Below are 17,720 nucleotides of genomic sequence, written 5' to 3' on the forward strand. Positions count from 1 at the left end.
TTGTTGATTTCCTGCTTGAGGCCTTTGCCACTCCAGAGCTGCAGAACCCACTCTTTAAAAAGCGGGAGGGCGAGACGGGCAAACAGAAAACTGCGAGACAGTTTGTGGAGTGATACTTTTCTCTGTCCCCGTCCCTTGGCTGGGCTCCAGACCTCGTCACCTTTGGGAAAACTCAGGCCTGGACTCGTCTTGCGCATGGCAACAAAGCACTCCATCGGCTGGACCTCCAGGGTGGCCTTTCATGAGGAAACGTTGGCGTCTGAGAGAGTGCTTGAGGAGAGTCTGGCCTCGCAGTCCTGGGGCAGAAGGGGAGAAGTTGAGGCAGGGAGCTGAGAGTCAGGGAAGCTCTATGGTTCAAATGCTGCTTCTGCCATGAACTCTGGAGGTGACTGTAAGCAAACCACGTTCTCTTCAGCCCACCCTTCTCTGCAACAAGGGGGTAAAAATATTATCTCACAGAGGCTGTTTTCGTTTTGTTTAGCATTACACAACGTTGTGTAGCATTTGGAAGGCTCTGCAAAGCCATTTTCTTCTTTTTATAAAAAAATGAATTTTATTAGTATTTTCCACACAACAACAACAACACGAAAGATATCAAAAAATAATAATACACAACACACAAAAATCAACATTCAAAAACTAAAACAAACAACAAAAACAAAACAACAAAAACAAATCCATATCTTTACAAGTTAATATTATAAACACTAAAACAACAACAACAACAAGACATTGACTTCCACCAATCCCACAGCACCTCCTTTATCTCTCATTGTGTTTTTATCATCTCTATCCAAACATCTAGCTATAAATCCTTCTTTCATATCCTTTCACTTCACAAGGTTATTCCAGACTCAGCCAGATTTCTGCCCTCGAACTTTGACTTTTGAGGTATTCATTTAGGCACTCTGCAAAGCCATCTTCAATGTCGCTGCTGTTTTTGAGTTGGCAATGTGAGGATGCAAAGTGCTTTTCGTAGGGTTAGAATTAAAAACTGGCGTCAGGACAAATGTGACACGTATGAATATTCTTCAGTGTGCACATTGCTAGGGCCCACCTAAACTGCAACCTGCAACAGGGACCCCTTTAAATGTTGTAACTATACGTGGAGTGCGTGGCTTCTCATAATTGCAGAATAGAGGGGATTTTGATAGATGCAACTTGTCGTGCAGGAGTGACAGAATCTGGCCTTCTGGAATTCACTCTTTGACCCAGTTGTGGATGATGTGACCAGGGGGGTGGGGGCAGACCTCTGTGTTGAATGAAGCCTGTAGGGCTGCCCCATCTGGTCCACAATCTCCATTCCTCATCTGCCCCCCGCCCCCGTTCAACCTGGCAGATATTGCAAGCCAGTCAGGTATTGGGATATTTTGTTTTCAGTGGACGGTCCCCTTTCCCATGTTGTGCTATTTGTTGTTATAAAGATTCACTGGACCAATTTCTGTGGCTTCAGCATTCTGAACCTGTTTGCTTTCTCTGCAGTTTACTTCCTGAGCTGCAGAGATAGAAACCAGTGAATTTCCTGGAAGATAATGATTGTGATCTTTTCTCTTTCTTGATGCCTGTCACACAGTCACTTCTAGGCAGCCTATCTGGGTTATGCTCAGATTGTGCTACTGACACTTTCCTTGAAATTAAAACAATGCCCAAACACTTCTTTAAAAAAAAGCTTTTCCTTTCAGAACCTATAGCTAAAGAAGAATATGTGCAAAGTACTTATTCACAAAGCATGGGCTTAGTTTTACTTAGTTGAAGATGACAGCTTCTTTCTTAAACATTCAAACAAACTGTGTCTTTCTTTCTTTCTTTCTTTCTTTCTTTCTTTCTTTCTTTCTTTCTTTCTTTCTTTCTTTCTTTGCACTCACCCTCTGTACATGACCTAGGCAGGCCATGCAGTTCCTTCTGAGAGGTTTCCACTTTCTCCTTCCAGCAGATTTCTCCTTCTTGCTTCTTTGGGAGAACATTAACCGGTACTTCTTTCTGTCACATGCATGAGTACTTCTCTCTATTGTGTTGAGAGAGAGAGAGAGAGAGAGAGAGAGAGAGACACTGTCTCTTCTTCAGTATTCATGGGAATGTAGCCCTTTAGATACAGTCATACCTCAGGTTAAAATAGCTTCAGGTTGAGTGTTTCCAGGTTGCGTCCCGCGGCGACCCGGAAGTAACGGAACACGTTACTTCCGGGTTTCGCCACTCGCGCATGCGCAGATGCTCAAAATGACGTCACGTGCATGCACAGAAGCTGCTGATTGCGACCCGCGCACGCGGAGACGCGGGTTGCATCTGCTTCAGGATGTGAACAGGGCTCCGGAACGGATCCCGTTCGCATCCAGAGGTACCACTGTATTTGAAGATGGCTATCATAGTCTTCTGTTCTCCAGGCTAAACATATCCAGCTCTTTCAGCGGTTGCTCATAAGGCTTAGTTTCCAGACCCTTGTTCATTTTGGGATGTTCCAGCTTGTCAACACCCTTCTTCAGTTGTGGTGCCCAGAACTAGATGCGGCATTCCAGGTCTGACCAAGGCAGACTAGAGTGGGACTATTACTTTCCTTGATCGGACGCTATATTTCTGTTGATGCAGGCTAGAATAGCATTAGCTTTTTTTGCTGCTGCATCACCCTGTGGACTCATGTTAAGCTTGTGGTCTATGAAGACCCCTAGATCTTTTTCACATGTGCTACTGGCAAGCCAGTGTCCCCGATCTTAAATTGTGCAGCTGGTTCTTCCTGTGTAGAACCTTTTATTTTTCCCTATTGAAATTCGTTAACTTTTTCTGCTGCTGCAGTGTGTTCATGTTAGGATCATCCTACTCGCGTGTAGGACCCTGGCAGAGACACATGCCATCTGGCATGTTCTCTCCCTCCTGGTCATTCGTTCAGGAGCTTCAAAAGCTTTCTCCCGCCCGAACATCACAGCGACTGATATCAAGAGGCATCAGCACACTTAGGATCCTGCAGAGTATTTGCTCAATAGCTCAGCATTTTGGCTAATCTACTTTAATTTGCATATAATACACTCGGAGCATTCAGACTTAGCTCCTTCCTCCTTCTCATCAGACAGCAAAGGACAATAGTCCCACATCACGGAACATAGTAACATAAACATCCTGTCTCTGTCACTTCCCACACTGTGGACTGAAAACATACACCGTCATGTGATAGACAACAATCCCATGACTGCAAGCACAGAGCAAGAATCCTAACAGTTAAGCCATGCAAATCCAGCTTCACGCCTTTAACAAAAACCAAGATATGAGTCAACATCCCCAATCAGCCAGAGCAAACATATATGTCCACGTATGAACTGTAAGAGGCAACATGATTGCTTGGCTGAGAAAGGTGGGTTCAAATGTTCTCCTCCACCCCTATCGCTCAGTCCAGACGCTGAGGTCCAGCTCCAAGGGCCTTCTGGCAGTTCCCTCACTGCGAGAAGTGAGGTTACAGGGAACCAGGCAGAGGGCCTTCTCGGTAGTGGCGCCTAACCTGTGGAATGCTCTCCCATCAGATGTCAAGGAAATAAACAACTATCTGATTTTTAGAAGACATCTGAAGGCAGCTCAGTTTAAGGGTGTTTTTAATGTTTGATGTTTTATTGTGCTTTTAATATGCTGTTGGGAGCCGCCCAGAGTGGCTGGGGAAATGTATGAAGAATTTGATTTGTGGGTGCCATTTTTGCTAAACTCTAGTTAATTTTACCAATGGTTAATTAAAGCAAGCCAGCTTAATAAATGATGGTTTGAATTAGCCCCAAATCTGTCCAAGTTCAGACAGCACTGCAGGCTGCAGTTCATCTAAAACGCTAAGTAGAAAGTTCCAAACTCCTCCTTGCAGCCATAGCAAAGAAGGAGAGAGAACCTTATGAACCTACAGATTTGCTGCAGCTCTTTTTTGTAACACTAAACACTATGGTTTAAACTTACAGCATTACATACAAATTAGCCCATAGTGGGCAAAGCAGTTTGCGATCTTGCTGCCACTTTAACTAGATGGTGTGGTTTGCAGACTGTCACGAACTTCAGCATCTCTTAGTTTTTCAGGGCTTGTGAGTGTGCGACAAATTTAGCTGTAGCTTCACTATGCAAAATTAAGTTTGTTTCTTCCATTTTTAGGAAGTCCAGCGTATTATTATTGGTAAGGATCAGTCAAGATCAGATAAATGTAAGTATGATAGTGGCTTCATTACTTGATATTATTTAAATCTTATGAGATTTTTCTGCGGTGATTTTAACAAGATGTCTTGCTTTTAGCTACAATGGGAGCGTCATGGCTAGATTTGCCCAAGAAAAACAAGCCTGACAAGGCACCCCTTGCCCATCTCATAATCGATGGCAATAAAATTCCAGCTGGTAAGCTCTTTTTTCATCTTGTTTCTATGAGTATTATGGTGTCTGAATTGGGCCAGTTTACATTATTGTGCAAAACCATGGTTAAGAACACTCAACTATGGTGTGGTGTGATGTCTGAATGGGTAAACCATTGTGTGAAGTTGGCTGGCAAAGTAGAATCTGGTCATGATTTGAAGTTGGCTTGAAAACCTTGGTTTGCATTGACTGTAGCTTCATGGGAAATCCGAATTGACAAACCATTATAATGGTAATTGTCTCCTTTCATTGCCTAGAAGGGTGAACCGAGCAGATGGAAAATGAAATGAGACAAGCAGCTCTAACCTGTTGTTTTATTTGTAAATTTGGGAGGGCAAGCCGCAGGTTGAATTGAACTAAAAAGGTAAAGGTAAAGGTACCCCTGCCCGTACGGGCCAGTCTTGACAGACTCTGGGGTTGTGCGCCCATCTCACTCAAGAGGCCAGGGGCCAGCGCTGTCCGGAGACACTTCCGGGTCACGTGGCCAGTGTGACATCGCTGCTCTGGTGAGCCAGAGCCGCACACGGAAACGCCGTTTACCTTCCCGCTGGTAAGCGGTCCCTATTTATCTACTTGCACCCGGAGGTGCTTTCGAACTGCTAGGTTGGCAGGCGCTGGGACCGAGCAGCGGGAGCGCACCCCGCCGCAGGGATTCGAACCGCCGACCTTTCGATCGGCAAGTCCTAGGCGCTGAGGCTTTAACCCACAGCACCACCTGCGTCCCCTGAATTGAACTAGGGTTTATGCAAATAATTGGTTCGCTGTAGCTGAAGTTGAGCCAATATATAAATAATAATAATAATAATAATAATAATAATAATAATAATAATAATAATAATAATTATTTACTACACTCTGGGCGGCTTCCAACAGAGATGAAAAATACACTAAAATGTCACATATTAAAAACTTCCCTGAACAGTATGAAATACTGAATTCCCTGAAGTATGAAAATAGATACTTTAAACTTCTAAATTAAGCTTTCATTAAGTCCAAACTGTCGTGTAGTTTTTGTAAGATGGCAAAACTTCTGTGAGGCTTCCTGATTTCAGATTTCCCTCACCCCCAGTAAGGCATGTAATTATTCAACTCTGCATAAAGTTGGAAAAATCTTGCAGTGGAAATTCTGGAAAGCAAGGATGCATTGGTCAGCAGTGGTCATGACCACAATTCATGAAATATTCCAAGCTAATATGATAGTTGATCCACAAGCATGTCTCCTAAATTATGTCAATAATTTGTAGGGCTGGAATAGTAAGGGCATACTTCCCATTATCTGGGTTATCTTGGCTCTGGTGTGTTTCCAGAATAGAGGATGAAAAAGGAAATATTTTAAAATGGTCTTTCCCTTTTAATGCAGGCTTCTGTTGAGTAAATTGTATTGTTAGTTATATGGTGGCTTCTGTTGATTAAATTATAAGTTATGTTACACTTCCTTCAACAACTCCAAAATACATATATGTTCAGTTTGGGTAGTATGAATGTTCACTTAAAAGGTAAGGTAAAAAAGGTAAAGGACCCCTGGACAGTTACGTCCAGTCAAAGGCGACTATGAGGTTGTGGCTCTCATCGCGCTTAAGGCCGAGGGAGCCGGTGTTTGTCCACAAACAGCTTTCCAGGTCATGTGGCCAGCAGGACCAAACCGCTTCTGGCGCAACGGAACACAGTGACGGAAACCAGAGCGTACAGAAACACCGTTTACTTAAAATGAATTGGTGATTAATTGGCTAAAATCAGATGACAGTTATGATTCTGTTCTGACCACTGCCTTCTGTCCAAGTGGAATCCAAAATTCTTAGCCACACTTCACTAAATGGATAGCCTAATACTGTGGAAAACCTATAATCTGGCTAATCTGCTCTCTGCCCAGATTATGCCATGTCCCCTACCCACATCCCATTTTGAAACAGCTGGGGAACATAGTAACCCTTCGGCTGGGGCCAAGAGATGAGCATCTCTGTGCATGACTAGAGCCATCATGGGTGTCATTAAATGGCCATCTGAATTTGCTTCCCCAGGCATAGCTAGAAGAGTCATCGAATCATAGACTTGTGGAGTTAGAATGAGACCAGAGAAATTGAGGAAATTAAGTTAAGAGAGATTTAAGAGTAAAGTCAAGTTGAAGGCTCTGGACATTACACATTAAAAAGCATCTCTATGCAGGACTGCCTTAATAACAGTAAAACCAATTCTAGGTATACACCAACTCATGGCTGCAAAAACAATATATTATACACCTGTGACATTAAACTTAAAATAAGATATATGTTTTCTTATCTGTTTCCTTCATAGGTACCAAAAAAGTGAACCTTACATCTTGGCATCACGACAAAGGCTGGGCAAACATACGGAATATGACATTCAGTGATGGAAAATTGGAAGTCAATCATGATGGCTTTTATTATCTGTACACCAATGTATGCTTTAGACACCATGAAGCTTTGGGAAACCTAACTGGACAAATTCTGCAGTTGATGGTATATGTCATAAAAACAGATGCTAAAAGGAGAAACCCTGTAGTTTTGATGAAAGGAGGAAGTACAAAGAATTGGTCAGGAGACTCAGAATTTCATTTTTATTCTGTAAACGTAGGAGGGTTTTTCAAGCTGAAATCTGGTGAAATAATAAGTATCCAGGTATCATACCCATCATTACTGGATCGCTCTCCGGAAGGAACTTACTTTGGGGCCTTTAAAATAAGGGATATCGATTGAGGAAGGGGAAGTAGCCTATTCATTCAACTGGACCAGATTACGGGAGATGCGATGGAACGGCTTTTAGGATCCAATTGTACAGGAACGATCATTTCTCCCTAGACCAGGGGTAGTTAGTGTGGTGCTCTCCATATTTTCTCGGACCACAACTCCCATAACTGCTGGCCATTGGAGAGGCTGACTAGGGGTTGATGGGAGTTGTACCCCGAGAACATCCGGTGAGCACCGCATTGGCTATCCTTGTTGCAGACAGTCTTCTCTACAGCTCAATTGCACTTAGGATAGTTCATTTTCCAATGCTTAATTTGAAATTTATTTGTGAAGATCTGGGTTATGGATTTGGGAAATGTGGATATAAATTGGCATCAGTCCATAATAGCATCTAAACTATTTTTTTTAGAGACGTACTTGAAAATCCGAGCACACTTTTCGTGATGCTCAAGAAACAAAAGGTGGAATCCAGACTAAGTTAGTTGCATGCAAGTTCCATAGAAATCAACAATGAAAACTCCCATATATTTGGGGGGAACTAAATGCAACTAACTTACAAAACCATCCTGTACATATCTACTCAGAAGTAAATCTCAAGGAGTTCAATGGGGTTTACTCCTTGGTAAGTGTGTAAAGGATTCCAGCTTTCCTTTTGATGGAAGATTTAGAAGTGTGGATTTTTAACATTTGGTTTGTTTTGCTTGTTTGGTCTGCGAAGCAACCTATGCACTGATGGCACTTTTAAATAAACATTAGTACTATTCCCCCCCCCCCCCCATAACCAAAGCATTTGAAAAGCCAATTTTATTTTGCCCAGTTTAAAAGTCTCTCTAGACCTGGATTCAGGGAAAATGTTAGAATCTTTAATTAAAAACAGAATTGCCACTTCTCCTTGTTTGTTTTCCAGATGATGAAAATATTTGTTCTTCTGCAGGCAGAATTGCATCTTGTGAGTGTTGTATTTTGTACCTATGTGCCTTAATTGGTTTTTGTTTTGTTCCACTCCCCTCAACCCATTCTGGCCAAGGGGTATGCTGCCAAAGGTTCCAGTGTTGTACATTTTGTAACTTCTGGCTCTGAAATTGTTCCTGACTTGCATGTTGCCACATGCATTTCTCCTGCAATGTAAGAGTGTTTTTACTGTTGTGATGGAAGACCAGCAATGAAAAAGGGAGAAGTTATTGCTTATCTAGGTGACACTGGAAGTGTGGGGTGATTGACTATTCGACAATGCAGTGATAATGAGGACTAACTCACATCCCATTTTTTAAAAGGTTACATACATCTACCAAGAGTTTAAGTGCCTTTCTAAACATACCGTATTTTTCCGCCTATAAGACGCCCCCATGTATAAGACTCCCCCTGTTTTTACGAACTCAGATTTAAGAAAATGGGGTGGGGGAAGATGTATCCGTGTATAAGACGCCCCCTAATTTTTGAGGGCAAAAACCTAGTCTTATACACAGAAAAATATGGTAGTTGAGTTGGATCCAGGCTAAAGTTAGTTGAACTTTGACTCCATTAAAATCAGTGGAAAACTTTAATCCTAACTTCAGTTCCATTGATTATGGTAGGAATTAAATTCAGCTAATTTAATCTTGATGTAACCTGTAATGTCTAGAAACACATTTAACATACAGGTCCTCTCATCAAAAATCCAGGGTTGTCAATGTGTCACAACCTGTGTTTGCTGCCTTGAAATGTGTACTGCGTAGTCAGTGCGCTGAGCAATGGCTTTTCGGAAAACAGCAACTTGGGTTTAGCAAACGAGCTGTTCAGTGATGTAACGGCAGATCCAAAAAATGTCCCCACTTGGCGTGTTAAGAGGTGCTAATAAAATATAGTTAGGTGTGGGATGGTGTTGATTGTTCCTTACAAGAAGTAATCTCTAAAGCAGCGGGTCTCAATCTGTGAGTCCCCAGATGTTGTTGGATTATAACTCCCATCATCCCTGAGCTCTGGCCTTGCTAGCTAGGGGTGATGGGAGTTGTAGTCCGAAAACATCTGGGGACCCAAGGTTGAGAAAAGCTGCTTTAAAGCATGAAGCATTTGACATGAGTCCATCAAAATGAATTCAGCATGCTTTTTTTTAAAAAAAAAAAACTTAAATTGCTCAATAGGAGCTAGAGCATAGGTGGGAACTAGTTTGAATTCCCCCGTTTTCTAAGCTTCCAGCCTTCTTTGTATGTCACAACTTCCCTGAAATTTCACATGCTTTCAGTATGAAACACCTTCTCTTCTGTGTGCCACCGTGTCTCGTGTGAGGCTTGCTACATAAAGAGTGCAGAATTACTAAGCGCTGGAATTATGCTGGCTTGGTTGATGTGCAACAACCAAGCCCCAGGTTCATACACCCCCCCCCCCACCTGCCCTTCACATAGAAGAGAAGGAGATTTAATGCTTCGGTGCTTTGACTAGAAGAACATGGAGTTTGTAAACCTGGTCTTCTTAACCCAGCGCAGAAGCTTTTGATCTGTGTTCCTGGAGATGTATGTTCCTTCTTCCCTGCAGTCATGCCACGAAAAAGGTTCTTGTGGCATGCACAATATACTGTATTTTTCGCCCCATAAGATGTACCTGACCATAAGATGCGCCTAGTTTTTAGAGGAGGAAAACAAGAAAAAAAATATTCTGAATGAAACCGTGGATGTATGATTTTTGTGGTTCATGCTGTGGCCACGGACATGTGATTTGACGATGAGTTTGGGGTAGCCCAATGCAAAAATCCTGAGAATCCATGTGGATCTGTGGTTTGTAACCACATTTTTCGCCATTGCAGTCCCACAAAACAGTGGATGTGGTGCAGGCTGTAGCCATGGACATGCTATATGATCTGTGGTGAATTTGGGGTGACCCAATGTAAAAATCCCGAGGATCCATGGGCTTTTACCTCCCTCCCAGGCAGCCTCCTTTATCTCTAGTGTTCCTTATCTCCCTCCTGATCGCTTAGCGACCAGCTGCTTCCTTTCAACTCTCCCTTCCCTCTTGTTTGCCTTAAGTGTCTTTTCCTTAGCTGGAGCAGTTTTTTACTCCTCCTTTTCTTCTAATTTCTCTCCTCATTGCTTTAGTCTTCCTGTCTCCTCTCCTTGCAAGTTTGCTGTCTTTACCTCCCCCCCCCCCCCGGCAACCTCCTTTATTGCTAGCATCCCTTATCTCCCTCCCCAATTGCTTGCCCATTAGCAGCTTTGTTTCAACACCTACTTCCCTCTTTCAAAAAAGAGAGCATGATCTGCTTTTCTCCCCTGGGCAATTCGGCTCTAGGGACCACACATTCACCCCACAAGACGCACAGACATTTCCCCTTACATTTTAGGAAGAAAAAAGTGCTTCTTATGGAGCAAAAAATACGGTAACTGCAGGTCAGAATCAACTTCTTAGTCATTAGCTGATAAAATTATTTGAGGCTGGCCTGATCTGTTAAGCTTCTTGCGATTCTCTGGTTCTGCAGTTGGCTTGCCATTGTACAAGGAAGGATAGGAGTCCCACACATTGAGCATTGAGCCTTTCTCATTTGAAAGGAAGTCCTGCCAATGGATTCTCAGCATCATGCAGAACTTTCCAAAAGTTTCCCCAAAAAAGAAGGCAAAATGGGTATTTTTATATTCTGTAATATCAAGTTATATTTCAGGTGTATGTTTTGTTTGAAAAAAAATCTGTAATTTATATTTGTCCTAAAGTATTTGATACAAAATATTTAAAAACTTACTGTATGTGTATTTAATGTTTGAAAATTGTACAGACATGGATAACTGGTGCACTTTGTTAATCCCGTTGGGGGAAAACTGCAGCTAATATGATCATTTGCCACTAGCAAATGTGATGTTTCTTGGTGTTTTATTAATTTAACAGCTTCTCTTCGATCTGATCAGTGTTAGTGAGAAGTCAAGGGCCAAGTATCATTAGACAACTGTTGATAATTTTAGGTACTTTTCGCATCTCCAAAATTCTTCATTCTAGCAAAGTCCTTCCATGCCATGTTGAAATTCTTGAGGGGGGGGGGGGCGGAATTGGGTTCTTTCAGGAAGGACTGAGAAATGGCAGCAATATTTTCAAGATTGTGCCTTTGAATTAGATTAACACCATACAGCTGGGAATATGGAAAAGTATACAGCAGACAAAGAGATTTGTTAAGAGTATTTATGTAATTTTTCAACAGACATTTTATCCTATTGCAAATGTTGCAATACTGTAAATGCTGTAATAGATTTTTTGCAATACAAACCTTTTCCAATAAATACATAGAGGCCCATGTTACTATTATTTTATATTGTATAATAAGCATTGCTTTTGAATGCTATGACTTTTTTTTATAAACACATTTCTAAGAAAAAGAGTTTGTGGTTTGCATTTCTCTTCTGCCCCCACATCCTTTCTCTGTAGATTTCTTATCGTAGTACTAGCACTATACCATGTTGGAGAAAAGGATTAGAACAAATGTGATTGCTATTACTGTAGTTTGAGACATATGGAATGCAAATTCTCTTAACTGTGAGCAGCATAAATTCAAATAATGCCAAACCTATACAACTACAGTGGTGCCCCGCAAGACGAATGCCTCGCAAGACGAAAAACCCGCTAGACGAAAGGGTTTTCCGTTTTTCGAGGCGCTTCGCAAGACGAATTTCCCTATGGGCTTGCTTCGCAAGACGAAAACGTCTTGCGAGTCTTGCGATTTTTTTGGCTCCCCCCCCTTTTTCTAAGCCGCTAAGCCGCTAAGCCTTTAATAGCCGCTAAGCCGCTAATAGCGCTAAGCCGCTAAGCCGCTAATAGGGGTGCTTCGCAAGACGAAAAAACCGCTAGACGAACGGATTATTTTCGTCTTGCGAGGCACCACTGTAGTCCTGCTGTCTTTAGGTTAGTGGCTAGCTGAGCAAATTATGGCAGAGTATCTTCAGCAGAGTTGGGGGTCAGGAACTGAATACTATCTGAGCCAGGAATCCCTCAGCTACAACTGAGATATGCTGTCCCCTAAGCTCCTCACCTGGTGGATCTTTCCATAGCATTGCCCCCTACATTACTACATTATTAAGTGGGGTGATAAAGCAAGGATTTTGTTCTCAAGAAATGCACTTCAGGAATTGAACAATGTAATGAAAATTCTTTTTTTTCAGGTGGTGGGTCTTTCCCATTTGAGATATGTTTGTGTGTTTTTGCTCCATTTTTTTGTCAGTTACAGCATGTGTACAGTCAATCTCCCTCTCTGCATTTTGGCAACTGGGTCATAGTTTGGGTAATGGCTCAAAGAAGGACATTAGAGGGTCTAAATTGAAAAAACAACAACAATTTACACATTGTTATCTGCTTGTGAGATTATTCCTTTTTTGGCTTTTCAGCAAATTTTGCTACAAAAATAATATGTCAAACTTCGGAAATCAGTAATTAAACCAAATTGAATTATCTTAGATAGACTGTGGCTTGGGTGTGTGTACTGGACCATGCAAAGCAAGGGTAATTGAGAATTCAATCTCGCATTTTCTGTTTGTGTCTATATGAGAGACACAGGGTTGTTTTTTTTAATAGCTGTAGGTCATCTTAGGTTAGGAAGGAATGAAATTTGGTCAAGTGTGGGCTGGCTACCAACATGAGACAGTCTGTATCAACAATGGGAATGGGATAGTTACCAAAAGAGCAGCAAGACCTTCGGGCTCCCATTTTCCGTTCCTGGAGAGAGGACAAAAAACAAAGGTTTGTAAGCCACTTAAATAAGCAGACTGAAGAATGTGCTATGAAATGTCTTCCATTTGAGTGTAATTGTAATTGTAGCTGCCTGATTGTTGGCAATAATCATTCTGGCACTCTGGCCATCCTTTTATTGAATGGTCTACAGAAGTCTGAAATGGAGTAGCTCTATTTTGCACGTTGGGAAAGTTGAGTCACTTTTCCTAAAATGTATACTGGGCAAGCCCCCAGCCATAGTTAAAGCACATTTAGATGTAATTACTTTGAATGGGAGAATGAGGGAGCAATCTTATGCACAAGAAGTTGACGTAAAGCAAGCTAGAGTAACTGAAGTTGGAGTAAAGTTACACCAGATCCCAACCCTGTTCAGCAGCAGGGCTGTTGCTCCTGCTTTGCCTAAGCCTGGCAGAAGGAAAACAGCCTTTGAAATAGTGTTCTACATCAGGTTGCCAGGTCATGTGACTGAGCTGAGCACACTTAGGATCCAGCCTAAGTACCACTCTCAGAACACCCATTTCAGACCCTCCAAGTGTCCCTATTTTTCATGGACAGTTCTGGATTTATACAAGGCACCCCGGTTTCTGATTTGATCTCAGAATGTCTTGCTTTTCCTTAGGACGTCCCTATTTTCATCGGGGAAATTTCGGAGGGTATGGAGTTATCCGACCCCTCTAGCCATCTGAAGGTCGCCCTGTATAGGGAAGTTTTTTAAAAATGTGCAATTTTTAAATGTTTTTATATAGGTTGAGTGGCTGGGGCAACCCAGTCAGATGGGAGGGGATAAATAGTAAACATACGGTTATGGAATAGGACGTCTCTATTTTCATTGGAGAAATGCTGAAGGGTTTGTGGGGTGCTTACACCAGTCTTGGCTCAGCCAGGATGAACAAGTTATCTTGGTGTATCTTCTGTTGATAATAATATTAATTTTTTATTTATACCCTGCCCTCCCCGGCCAGAGCCGGGCTCAGGGCTGCTAACACCAGTAAAATTACAATAAAAACAGTAGGGGAGGAAAAAATAATAATTAAAATACAGGTTTAAAATACAATTTAAAATGCAGCCTCATTTTAATAATAGCCCATAGATCAAAACCATAAGGGGAGGGAAACATAAGGGTCAGACTGAGTCCAAACCAAAGGCCAGGCGGAACAGCTCTGTCTTGCAGGCCCTGCGGAAAGATGTCAAGTCCCGCAGGGCTCTAGTCTTTTGTGACAGAGCGTTCCACCAAGTCGGGGCCAGTACTGAAAAAGCCCTGGCCCTAGTTGAGACCAATCTAACCACCTTGCGACTTGGGACCTCCAAAATGTTGTCATTAGTGGACCTTAAGGTCTTCCACGGGGCATACCAGGAGCCAGGATGTTGAGCCAGGATTGGAGACTTAATGCTGACACACAAAGTATTATTATTTTTAAAATCAAGACTCCTTGCTCTCTGCTCTGCTCCTCCTTTCTTCCTGGCCAGGGTAGCCCTGCAGCTACGAGCTGCCCAAGGGAAGAGGACGGCAGCGGTAGCCATGGAGAGGCGATGGGATGTTTCCTAGTAGCCATTGCCTCAATCGCCCAGGACAAGTGGTGGCACTGGCGGAGGAAATAGGGACATTCTGGGATCAAATCAGAAGCCGGGGTGGCTTTCATAATTCTGGGAGTATCTTGGCAAATAGGGACACTTGAAGTTATGGGGAATGTCCTCTCCATTCCTCTTTTGCACTCTATGCAGGAAGGTAGAGATATTTTGGGGGGTGGGGAAGCAGTGTTCACAACACAGTGCTTTTCACATGGGTTGATATTTCCTGTTTAGGGCTTCCATTGAAACGGTATCTGCCAATTGCATGCCCATCTGACTCAAAGCTGTGAGTTCTCGAGCTGAAGAACACAATACCTGAGAAAACTGATGGTTGGGATAAAACAAGGGAAGATACTGAGGCAGTTTTAGGAATGCTGGGGGAGGGGGTGGGGCAGATCCCACTCCAGGGTTATTTGAAGGATCTGGAAATGATGTGGTTATTTAACCAGAGCCAGTCCACCACCAGCAGTCTGAGGTTTTGTGAAGATAAACACATTATTTACCTGTATATAACTGTTGTTTTTCAATGGTTGAGTTGTCCTGCAGGATTTGAGCTCAACTGTAAATTTAGTTTGAGTAAAAATACTTCCCCTCACTACTATCATTTTCTTGCTTTTGTCTTCATGTGCTGAAGCACTTGCTCACCCATCATTTTGCCTTCAGCAGCTCACCCTATAAAATACTTTATCTGTAGTGGTTCCTCCCCTCTCTCTGCTGGGCTTGCCTCCCATACTGAACACCACAAAATTGAGACATATGATTGCTTCTACCCACATCCTTTCAATTAAGACTCTCTACTGGACGGCTCTTTCAAACATATTCCCCACCCCCCCGGTCCCATGTATACTTCAGCTGCAATCGTGTACACATCGTAAAGGTAAAGGGACCCCTGACCATTAGGTCCAGTCGTGACTGACTCTGGGGTTGTGGCGCTCATCTCGCTTTATTGGCCGAGGGAGCTGGCGTACAGCTTCCAGGTTATGTGGCCAGCATGACTAAGCCGCTTCTGGCGAGCCAGAGCAGTGCACGGAAACGCCGTTTACCTTCCCACTGGAGCAGTACCTATTTATCTACTTGCACTTTGACGTGCTTTTGAACTGCTAGGTTGGCAGGAGCAGGGACCGAGCAACGAGAGCTCACCCCGTCGCGGGGATTCGAACCGCTGACCTTCTGATTGGCAAGCCCTAGGCTCTGTGGTTTAGACCACAGCGCCACCCGCGTCCCGTGCACATCTTGCTTCAGCTCAAACTTTGCAAATCTTGCAGGCTGAACAGAATGACTTCCCTGCAAGGAAACTAACTTAGAACTAACTTAGTTGGTCTTTAACTAACTTAGGACTAACTTAGTTGGTCTTTAAGGTGCTACTGGAAGGAATTTTTTTTGTTTTCCCTGCAAGGGAATCCTTTGCCCCAAACGTTTCTCATAAGAGCTTGGTCATAGAAGAGGCAGCGTCCCTACAGCTCCAGAGTGTTTCCCTGCTTCTGGGATCCACTGTGGGTTTCAAAGGGTGACAGCACTCCCCTCTCAGCCCCAGGATTGGTGGAACCCAGGAAGAACCTGTCATTAGCGAGTTGCATACGGAGGGAGACAATATAATTACAGTGGGCAGAGTTGGGGGGTGATTCAGACATCTGTGACCTTTATGGAGAAAAATTTGAATGCAATTTGATTCTCCTGACCTGCTTTTAGTTTATATTGTGGTCAATGTCTTTCTGAAATGAAGTAATAGCTGCCAGCACTATCCCCCAGTCGATCTAATTGTGCATTTTCCAGGGAAGGTTGTGAATACAGCCTGCCTGCCTGCCTGCCTGCAGACTGGTGTGAAGACACATCAGCAATGCCTGGCACAGGGAGATGGTGACAGTTGTCTTATTTCTGCAACCACTTGGCATAGGAATTCAGGGCGCTGCTTTGCAGCGAGTCAGACTACCATGGTCCACCCAGGGCAGTGTTTTCTACCCTGAGTGGCAGAAGCGCCCCAGGGGGGTAAGATGGGAGTCTCCCTCAGCCCTCCCTGAAAACATCAGGAACTGAACCCGGGGCCTCTCACATGCAAAAAAAATAATAATGGCTTTAATGGCTGTCGCTACCTATCTAAAGGCTATGTGGGAAGATGGTGGAAGGTCTTCTTGGGTTTTTTTGGGGTTTTTTGCATTTTAATCTTTATTGGTTTTTGGAATAGATTGCAGTTAACCTTCGCCATCAAAAATATACACAAAAGAATATACTGAGATGTTGGAAATAAAGTAAAGATAAATAATGAAGTATTGAGACTTCCCTTCGGCCCAACATGGGTCCTCTACCTTTCTAAGTTAGCTGCCTATTAAATAGTATCTAGTTAATATTTATCCATTATTTCCATAAGTTATGTCACATAACAGAAGTCATTCAAGACCTGCCAAAGATTTCAGGTGTTTACAGTAGTGATCTTTTAGGTATTGTCTGGATTTGTCCCACTCTCTGTTAAATTTTTGGTCGTTGTGATTCCTAATTTTCCCTGTTAATCTTGCCATCTCAGCATACTCAAATAATTTCATCTGCCATTCCATTTTTGTTGGTATGATGGAGGGTCTTCTCTGATAATGTTAGATACTCCTTTTTTTTTTTAAAACATTTTTTTATTGCTTTTTAAAGATACAGAAATACAGAAAAAAGAATAAAGAGTGGTTATAAGAAAAAAGGGTATAAATAACAAATTTCCATATTCTTTTTCCATCTAATCTATAGGACTTCCCCACATCCTCCGAACCCTGCGTTCTCTGTCTTATAAAGCATCAGCAATTTGTTAACTTATTTCAAAACTTATTGTAACTTCCATTTTATCATGTTCCCTATTTTCAATTTTACTATAGCTCAATTCTTATATGTTTTATATTAAACACAATAAAGTTATTTCATTATTTTACCTCTGAATTCTTGTGTCTTAATTTTCATTTCATTAACTTACATTTGCTGAAGCTAGAATTTCCTGAAAGGTGCATTTTTTAACATTCATACAGCTTATAGTGTTTTTTCAAATAGTCCTTAAACTTTTCCCAGTCCTCCTCAGTTGTTTCTTCTCCCACGTCTCGGATTCTGCCAGTCATTTCAGCCAGTTCCATATAGTCCATCAACTGCGATTGCCATTCCTCCAGCGTGGGTAAATCTTGTATCTTCCTGATAATGTTAGATACTCCTAATAGCTTTTGTGATGTGATGGTTTGACTGGAATAGGTTCAGGATCAACAAAATCATCTGCTTTCTCCAAGGAGGCCTTATTTATTTAGGACATTTGCAGTTAGTTTAACAATGTCATGATAGCTACTAGTTTAGGTGGTTTTAAAAAGAAATTAAGACAACTTCATGGGACATGTGTGCAACCAAAGTCATCTGCTGTGCTCGCCTTTTTGTGGCTGCAAATTCTTCCAT

General features: G+C 42.4%; 1 protein-coding gene and 1 long non-coding RNA gene across 3 annotated transcripts in view; one reads left to right on the forward strand and one right to left on the reverse strand.

Moving 5' to 3' along the window:
- The window catches only part of TNFSF11 (TNF superfamily member 11), a 32,338-nt gene extending 20,940 nt beyond the window's left edge, over nt 1-11,398 (forward strand). Inside the window, exons 3-6 of one of the 2 annotated variants that reach the window (XR_014566672.1) lie at nt 4,111-4,159; nt 4,249-4,347; nt 6,655-10,392; nt 10,516-11,398. Coding sequence is in view for 1 of the 2 variants with exons in the window: in XM_083748486.1 (XP_083604612.1) it covers nt 4,111-4,159; nt 4,249-4,347; nt 6,655-7,076 (570 nt within the window). In the remaining variant the exon portion in view is untranslated. Of the gene's footprint in view, nt 1-4,110; nt 4,160-4,248; nt 4,348-6,654 lie in introns of both variants that reach the window. The other variant, XM_083748486.1, reaches the window with a different exon arrangement.
- LOC310848919 overlaps nt 1-17,720 on the reverse strand; it is a 222,257-nt gene that overhangs the window by 109,854 nt on the left and 94,683 nt on the right. The gene's annotated exons all lie outside the window — the stretch shown is intronic.

Source organism: Podarcis gaigeae (genome assembly GCF_964106915.1).
Source record: "Podarcis gaigeae genome assembly, chromosome: 7".
Classification (NCBI taxonomy): Eukaryota; Metazoa; Chordata; class Lepidosauria; order Squamata; family Lacertidae; genus Podarcis; species Podarcis gaigeae.